Source organism: Hibiscus syriacus, unplaced genomic scaffold (assembly GCF_006381635.1).
Source record: "Hibiscus syriacus cultivar Baekdansim isolate YM2019G1 unplaced genomic scaffold, ASM638163v2 tig00112491_pilon, whole genome shotgun sequence".
NCBI lineage: Eukaryota > Viridiplantae > Streptophyta > Magnoliopsida > Malvales > Malvaceae > Hibiscus > Hibiscus syriacus.
Genome location: NW_024063344.1, coordinates 567,626 through 577,626, shown reverse-complemented (window position 1 = coordinate 577,626; position 10,001 = coordinate 567,626). Strand labels below are relative to the sequence as shown.

The following is a 10,001-nucleotide window of genomic DNA, read 5'->3' as shown; positions in this document are numbered from 1 at the left end:
TCAAAATTAAAACAAACGACAACTCACCAACAACCAATTAATTTAGTGGATGAGACACTAGGTCCATTAAGCAAGGTAAGATGTTCGGATCCTGGCGTTTGCAAATGTAGCAAACTATCAAATCTAGATTAATCGGTCAATAGATCAGATACCAGTGATTAATTAAAAAAACAAACGACACTTCACATCAAAGGCCCGTACATTCTCTAAAGACGTACAATAACAGAGCAGGAATATGTAAATTAAATTGGGTTTAGGTTATTTAAACATATGATCAATCGATCAGCCAATGGGAAAAGGGTTGAGGGCTCAAACCTAGTCTCATCCTAATATTGCCACCTTTTACAGATTGGTATAAGAATCACGTTACGTACGCCGGCCAAACCAGACAAAATAAAGGGTATACTACATAGATTATCACTGAACTTTAGATTTTGTATTATTTTCATCACTAAATTATAAATTTTTAATATTAAATTTTGATTTTATGGTCAATTAGGGAATTGGACATTAAATTGTTAATGCATGATGATGTGATTGTTTCTTTTCTGTGAACATTAGTTTATGTTTATCACTAAACTTTAAATTGCTTCGATTTTAGACATTAAACTTTAGTTTACGTATTAATTTGGTCATTGTAAAAAATTGTTAAGGTCTATGATTGCGTTGCCGGTCAATCTTCGTTCGTCACTAACCGTTATTCTAGACAATATCAAATACTAAAACGTTCATGTTTCACTATTTTCATTCTCGAATTGGTTTTTCATGAAACTCACTAAAAATGACAAAAATCCATCTAAAGTTTCAACATTTTAATGCTCTAATCTCCTCTATCGACCGTTAGTTTTGAGGTATGTTATTCATGTTTTCAAAAGAATGCTTCTCACCATTCAATTTCCAAACAAACACTCAAAATCCTTTAGATCCAAGAAAACTCCCAAACCAAAAAAATAATAGATTTTTGTGTATTTAATTTCATTATTTTTAAAAAGGTCTTGAAATTTTTTAAATAATTAAAGTGGTAAAAAATGATGAGATGAATTTACCGATGTCTAAAGTGACAAAAAAAAAGACATTAGAGAATATCAGTTTCCGGATACAACTAAAAATGGATGAAAAAACACTAACTTTAATATTAAAAAAATGATGACGTGGAATAACAAGTTGTTCTTTTAATTTCCACTTCAGCTCCATACTAACATTTAAACTGTCACATCATCTAAATATTAATAATATTTATGTTTACATTGAACGATAAATTAAAGTTCAATGTTGACATTGAAACCTTTCTAAAATTTAGTAGTAAAGTCTATACTATCTAAAATTAAGTGATATTCGGTGTTATTTGCCCTCAATAAATTTATTGTTTGTTTGTGTAGTACAATACTACAAACTTTGTAAAGTCGATGCTGTTCTGCAAACTCAGAAGTGGCGAGCAAATCCAGATCTATAAGGAGTATTTACCTTTTCCATGTTTAGACTTTTAAGGGGGCCGGGAAATTGATATCCATGGCTATATATAATTTCCGCCATTACAGAACTCAAATCAACGTCCTTGTTCATTCTTCTTCTTCTTCTTCTCTTGCAGTTCTCCGTAACGAAAGGCCATGCTGGGCATGATCACGAAGGGGACGACGGTGACCATGTAAACTTGCATGAGAAGGGCTTAAAATTGGTGAAAATATGGTGTTTGATCATTCTTCTAGTCAGCACTTTTTCCGGTGGAGTCTCCCCTTATTTCAATCAATGGAACGAAAGTTTTCTCCTCTTAGGCACACAGTTTGCCGGTGGGTTTTTTCTGGCAACCTCTTTGATTCATTTCTTGAGCGATTCTAATGAAACTTTCGGTGAACTCACAACCAAAACGTACCCTTTCGCCTTCATGTTGGCATCGGTAGGCTATCTTCTCACCATGCTTGTCGATTGCATAGTTGTCAGTGTTACATCAAGTGCTGAAAGAAGCGTTAGAGTGCAAGTGGAAGAAGGAAGAACAGCTGATGACAAGCATTCCGAAGATATAGGAATTGATTCGAATAATCCAGTTTTCTTTAGGGCAACGTCCTTTGGAGACACTTTCCTGCTGATTCTCGCCTTATGTTTTCACTCACTTTTAGAGGGCATTGCCGTTGGTGTTGCAGGTAAGCTACTATATACCTTTCAGTCAAACAAATAAGCAACGATCGTAACGCGATGTTAGTATGTTACCTATTTCGATAACTTTGTTATTTTTTTATTTTATTTTTTTGCAGGTACCAAGGGAGATGCATGGAAGAATCTTTGGACAATTTCACTACACAAAATTTTTGCAGCCATTGCTATGGGGATTGCGCTGTTGAGGATGTTACCGAAGCGGCCATTTTTGTTGACCTGTGCTTACTCTTTCTGCCTTCGCTGTTTCTAGTCCATAGGTGTAGGGATCGGCATTGCCATTGATGCCACTACTCAAGGTCATGTGGATGATTGGATTTACTCAATCTCAACGGGACTTGCTTGCGGGTTTTCATTTATGTTTGTCATCAACCATCTCATTGCTAACGGCTTTAAACCACAAGTTAAATGTTACTTTGACACTCCTTCCTTCAAGTTTCTTGCTGTGCTTCTCGGTGTTACAGTTATAGCAGTTGTTATGATCTGGGACTGATACTGCAACCCTATTTATACACAAATTTGTTCCTTTGTACTATCAAGAATTATCTGCATTAATGGAGTGTATTTTGTTATTTTTTTTTGTATGAGTAACTAGAACATGTATATAACACAGTGTTGTTCATAAACAAGATAATATACAATGACTGCAAATCGGAAAAAATAAAATACCAGCCAATCAATTACAAGGAAATAAAGGTTGGCATTGGCAATAAGAATGAGACACATCCTGGATTGATGGAGCATTAGGTGGCCTAGCATGTTGCTTGTTGATTTGCTGCTTCTTAAGTGACCAGTGATCAAACAGGAAAGTGACCATCTTTCACATCTAGGGAATTTTTTTGACAAATTAATAGTTTTCCTCGACAGTAACTTATGGTTCTGTATCTGACAAGACATTTTTTCTTTATTGAGTTTGATGATGATGATCAAATTGACAATACTGTTTTAATCCAGACTTTTAATGCAAAAGTTGGTGTTTTTGCCTACTGGGTAACCAAAGAGAGCAGTGCTGAGCTTACTATTTTCTTATTCTCCCAACAATTCATTTCTATCATCGATTTCCAATCTCCCTGCTTTGATCCTGTTTTGGGTAAATCCGTGAAATGGGTATATATTCTGAATGTTTCCACAAGATTTTGAGTTCGTGGAAACGGGAAATTTGAGCTGATTTCTTGTCGTTTCGTCCTGTAAAAAATATCTTGCATTTTCTTAGATATCCCATCGTCGAGATCACTGTTGATTCTGCAGTAGCCAATCTGTCTTTCTAGCACATATAATCAAACATTTTGTAGGCGCCTTGTTCATAAAGTATGCAGCAAGCAATTTTTTATATTTTTTACTAATTTCTATTCGTATATCAATTTCTTTTCTACCTTAGATTATGTTGTTTTTTTTTGCTTATGTCTCTGATAAAATGCATAAGATTTTATATTTGTTATTTCTAGATTCTCAAAGTGCATAGACCATAGTTTAAGATCTTATTTTAGTTGAAATGATATGAGCTTCTACAACTTTCTGGAATTGGTTGAAATCTTGTTTGATCATCCCAGTTATACTAGCCTTCTCTCCCTCATATACTAACAATACAAAACTCAGGAGTTAGAAGCCCTATTAAGTTTGTTAGGATTGAAGAGACTCGATGTAATCAACCGAAAAATATCACAAAGAGGCGGAATTTGGCAAATTGTAGATTTTAGGGAGTAAGGAGAAAAAAGAGATAAAAAGAATATTGCATACGGATTTATTGTGGTTCAACTCCCTCAATGAAGTTTACATCCACTGCCTAAACTTCTCACTTAGGATTTTCTAATAAATTCACTAATTTGTTCTTTCTTTTTTAAGGAAAAAGAGATAACCTTTACACTCCATAGTTTTTCACTTGACTATACTAGAATCAAACCCCTTTTATAAAAGGAAAGATAGTGTAAACAATAAAACCCTTACAAGGTAGGTGTTTACAAATTGAAGCTCACTAAAACACAATATTTAGAAGATAACAGAAAAATAAGAATGAAGTTGTGGCCGTTTATATCCGTTGGGGATGTTTTTCTCTGCAAAATAAAAATACTCAATACAAAGGGTATCAATACTCCTACAGGTAGTATCGGTATTACCTTTGTTATTTTTAAATAAAACTAGTCGTTACTAGCCGTTGGGTCTGACGGTATCGATACTAAGCTTATGGTATTGATACTACTATGTAAAGTAGTATCGGTACCCCTTTGTGTAACACCCCCAACCCGTACCCGACTCGAATACGAGTCCGAGGTGTCACATTGCCCGTTCAAAACGTTTACTTTGACAAAATCTAATGAAATTCAGTTAGACATTTCCAATAAAATCCAAATAATTTCTATTGTATAAAACGTATGGTTTTACAAATTGGTTAGAGCGTATCCAGTACAAATCTTTTATCTTACATGCCAACTACATTTCATATGACAAAATATATAATTTAAACATATTTTGATCTGAATTGTGGAAAGGAGAATCTGACTTGTCTTGCTCCTCTAAACTTCTCTTCTTGCTATCTGGAACCTACGTGTGAAACACTCACATGCTAAGTCTATGACTTAGTAAGACATTAAACACATAAAAGTAACCCTAACTACTTAATCATGCATGAATATATCATATCATACTATCACACAAAACAATATAGCATTTCATGTAATCAAATGTACACATCATTCATTCTTTCCATCATTAACCTTACTTTACTATCAATATAATTATTATTTATATCTTGTAATCATATCCTTTCGTACTTAACATTTTAACCAACATGACTCATTTAACCACGCAATACACATATCATCATTCAAATCATATGATATAATTCATTTCACAAAAGCATATACATCACATGTAATATATTTATTGTTATATCCTTGTTTAGCCCATGTACACTTTTGAGAACTATATATATGTGAGTCTATTGAGGTTGTGCACTATGCTGTCACCACAGCTCGTATGGGTCCCACTAGGGGCTATGAAATTTGTCCCGAAGGACCACTATAAAATGTCCCGAATGATCACTATGTCCCGAAGGACCACTGTGTCCCGAAGGACTACGTAGACCCTCGACTCTTGGCATGCCAACTATATATCTAGATCTCATAACACATAACATGGGCAATATCTTTATATCGTTTCCCATCTTCATATAATCATATGATTCACTTTCACTTGTCACATATACTTTCTCTTTCATATATCTCATGTCATATATCACAGGGCTCTTTATCTCATTCTCATATGATCTATATAATCATGTAGTTCACTTCTCATATCATTTTGCATGGTTTTACATAAACATATATCATATCTTATTCATATATATATATATATCCGCAAACACATGTAAACACATATTTTCTTATCTTATAACTTATGTTACCTATGCATGTAATCTTATGACGTATTGTTAAGTAACTCAAATACCATTTTATTATTACATACTTTATGTACTATACTATCGGAATAGACTTATCTCAAGTCAATTTCCATATAATCCTATGCAATAAGATGCACTCACCTTGGCCTCACTAAGTTCCAATCCACTTTTATGATTTCTTTTCTTTCGATCGAATCTTAATTTGATGATCATTTCGGAACTTGTTCGAGTTCGGTATCTACATAATAATACACAGATCCATATCAGTATCCAATTGATGTATTCTAATATATCATTTCTTAAACCAAAAGAAAGATTTATTCCATTTCCTATTGAAGTGCATCGATACATTCTACAGTGTATCGATGCATCCCTTAACATGTGCATCGATGCACTACTCATGCATCGATACACAAATCACATTCGATGTTTTCCTTTTAAGGGGGTGCATCGACGCACTCCTTATGCATCGATGCACTAATTGCATTCGATGTTCATTTATTTAAGAGTGCATTGATGCACATAACCCAAAAATTCCATTTGAGCCCGAAAATTCTTACTTTGACCTCATATTCTACTTATTAACCCCTCCTTATGCCTTAAAACTCATCTATACATATGTAAACCTTCTTATAATACTATAACACTTAAATATCCCTCATAATTCACCACAATACTTGAATTAAAGAATTTCATCAAATTTTCCATGTGTTTATAATTCAATTCTATCACCTCTAAATTCTTAATTAACCCTTTGACAAGTTAAAATTAACTTCAAATTATGTTAACTCATTCTATTTCAATAATTCACTTAAGAACTCCTTTTTCTAAATCTCTTATAACTTGTTCATTTTGGAGTTTTAGGTCACCAAAACTCTTCCCTTACTCTTTCTTATCACTCAAGAATCAAAAGAAACCATAAGATTGAAGAAACAAGCAAATTAAATCCAGCTCACCTTATACATGAAGACACGGAAAGAAGAAGAAACTGAACCCCATCTCACCATAATTTTCTTTCCCATTTACACGTGGTTATCTCTTTTATAAAGAGATAATAAAAATATTTCTTTGAAAAGACCAATTTACCCTTACTTCCTTACATATTTACCAAATAGTCCTCAAAATATTCCTAATTACATCTTTGAACTTTTAGATCTTTCGAAATTAGACTTCAAATTTTCAAAACTTCCATTTTAGTCACTTGCTCTAGTTTTGGGATGTTACACTTTGGGTATCGGTATCATTTTTTGCATTTTGGAATTTGAGCATTGTTGGTAGTATCGATACTACCTCACTACAGCAAAATAAAGTTTTAGCGGTGTTTTTTTAGTCCTATAGCGACAGTTTTAAGCGCCGCTAAAAGCGCTTACAGCGATTAAAAAAATGTCACAAGAAACGCCGCTAAAACCCGTGTCACTAAAGTTAGCGGCGTTTGAGAACCAAAAACGCCGCCATAGGTCAAGATATATAGCGGCGTTTTTTAAACAAACGCCGCAAAAGGTTATATCTATAGCAGCGTTTCTGGAACAAACGCTGCAAAAGGTCAAGAACTATAGCGGCATTTTTGGAACAAACGCTGTAAAAGGTCATATCTATAGTAGCGTTTTTGGAATAAACGCTGCAAAAGGTCAAGATCTATAATGGCATTTTTTGGGGGGGAAACGCCGCAAAGGTCATATCTATAGCGGCGTTTTTGGATACAAACGCCGCTAATTACCTTTCTTTGGCTAAGATTAATTGATTTTGCATATTTCATTTATGCTCTACATCACCTAAATTTAATATCATGTAGCTTTATCTAATTAACAACAAGCATACATTTTAATTAAATCACAAGTTATGCAGAAAAATACTTAAGAACAAAATAACTTAAAATTTATAAACATTAAAATTGAATGTAATGTAGTTTGACATTGTTCTCTATGATTCGGTATAGGTTCTCACTTTCAATTAAAAAATTATTATTCACTAGAATTTAGTCTTCATTGCTCTTTTAATTAAATCCACTAGCTCCGGTTCACTATCTACTTTAACAGAAAGAGAAGCTGTTGTGCCAAAAATGGCCTCATTGTGAGCTGCTTTCAGTTGCTCCTCCCTCATTGCCTACATATAAACACAACACCAATTATGCTAGAGCAACCAAACTAATTGTCTCCCACAAAACACAAATAACATACATACAACATAACATGTATGCATGAACATCAATTGGAATTTGAAACAAGGACTGATGAAAAGGAACGATGCATCACCTCTATGGCAGAAAACCGAAAGCTCCAGCTAATATGCTTCACTAATGATGCATCATCTTCAGCAACTGCCAACAATGAGGCACATGAAGTAAGTTCTAGTACACCTTTGTTCATTCCAGGATTACAAATATTTCAAGCTAAAGGTTGCAAAGTGAACTCGAATATATAAATTTATAAGTGAAGTACATATTCAATGATAAACATTGATTATTATAAACCAATAGATTCCCCTAAATAATTGAACATTGTCAGTTTTCATATGATTATAAAAATCAAGACATTACTTGAGAAACGATGATACTTTAGTTTGGTCCTAAAATAAGCATTCAATTCAATGTAGGTAAAAGATCAATAGTTTGATTTACAAATTTCTTAACTTCCCCTTAAAGCTTTAAACAAAAGCAAGGGAGTTACAAGAATACTCATCATTACTTATGAATTAACTCTCGACAGAAAGTATATATGAATTATGATTTTCCAAGATCAAATGCCTGATACTAATACTCATCATTACTTATGAGGTTTAACATCTAATACCTGTTAAATTTTATATTAAATAGCTAAATGGGGAAACACATAAAACAAATTGAGAGGAACTATGTTTCCACAGGCTAAAGTATCACGTGACACTGATAGATTCTAATTGCTTTTCAGATACAATTATGAAATGATATGGATAGATGTTTAACCTTCAACTTCCTCATCATCAAGTAGGACATCTTTGTCGAACTCGAACCGTTCCCAGCCAGGGCTTTTTGGGATTCTTTTCAGCTGCATGTAAAATTTAATTCTTAAACACAAACCAGAAGGAAACCATCTAGTTTAGCAAGATAATTGAGGACTTGCAGCCACTACCTTTCATAATTAACAGTACTGTCAGATAACATTACTGCAAATGAAATTACAATTTCATAAACCCGGAAACAAGATGGCAAAGATAATACAATAAAGAACAGTCAATCAGGTAAACCATCAAAGCCAAAGTCTGAAACAACCAGATCCCGAATAGTAAGCACAGAAACACTAAAAACACAGTTGGTGCCATCACCTAGCAAACAACAAGGAAGAAACAATACCAAGTACAGGTGTATAAAGATCACTTCAGAGAATAAATCTAGTAATAAAGCTGGGTACTTGCACAAATTCGTAATTCTAAAATTCATAGGTTATATATTCATGAAATTAACAAATAAATGGAAGAAAAATACACTAATACTCCATCTTTTTAATAGCATAAATATTATTATTGACAAAAAATGCAAGCATTCAATAAATAATCCATGGGGATGCTCTAGGAAACTTTAATTTGAAAAGTACATGGATCAGATCGGGGTATAAAATTCATAGAGATCAACATAACTTTCTACTTTAGGGGTTACTAAACTTGATTTCTTAATATCACACCGATTTCTTACAAAGATAAACCAAGATGCACCAACCTCACGAAATAAGACAGACAAAAATCCTGATCAATTCTTTTCTCGAGAAAGAAAACGTATAGCTTACCTCCAGAACTTGTTCAACTGTGTGTCCTTCAACTCTAGATCGCCCACCCAAGAATGCAAGATATCTCATGAGCATTTTTGTGGTCTCGATTTTACCGGCACCACTTTCTCCACTAACCAGAATATAATTATTTTTTCCCTCAGTAATCATTGCCCTAATTTTTTATGCAACATGACATTGTAAGACTTCAAACAAAAATAAAAGAAACAAAAGAATGTTTAACAATGCATTAAAGACATTGACATCTAATCACCTGTAGGCAGCATCACCAACCACAAAAACATGGGGACTTAGTTCTCCAAAAGTAGCTCATTTATATTGTTCCATCATATGATTGTCATAAACACTTGAGCTTCCAAAAAAGACCCCACTTCTTTGGAGAAAGTTTAGAAGTTGTATATGAGGGTGGAAAAGTTCATCAGCTCAAGTCAAAATTACTTGACATCATATAGAACATATTAGACCACCTTAGGAAATTAATATAGATATATACCTTCTAGGCCAGTAGAAGACTTCAACATAGAAGGTGTAACATCCCTAGTCCCCTCCACAACAACATAATGTGGGAAATTATCTATGGACCATCTTAGTTATTTAGAAATATAATTTAAGTTAATAACAAATAAATATGTTGGGGTGGGGAATCTCCTCATGAGAGCATCGCTACTCATAGTCACTCAAGAAAATAGTTGAAATAA

At 33.6% G+C, this 10,001-nt stretch overlaps 1 protein-coding gene and 1 pseudogene across 1 annotated transcript; one reads left to right on the top strand and one right to left on the bottom strand.

Moving 5' to 3' along the window:
• Nucleotides 1-1,504: 1,504 nt before the first annotated feature.
• LOC120180267 lies at nt 1,505-2,677 on the top strand (annotated as a pseudogene).
• A 4,836-nt stretch (nt 2,678-7,513) lies between these two features.
• LOC120180266 (myosin-16-like) lies at nt 7,514-9,453 on the bottom strand. Its single transcript, XM_039185636.1, has 4 exons — nt 9,304-9,453; nt 8,487-8,568; nt 7,798-7,862; nt 7,514-7,648 (listed from the first exon to the last, which is right to left on the bottom strand). Exons 1-4 carry the CDS (start codon nt 9,451-9,453, stop codon nt 7,514-7,516), a joined length of 432 nt encoding a protein of 143 aa, XP_039041567.1.
• Nucleotides 9,454-10,001: the final 548 nt, after the last annotated feature.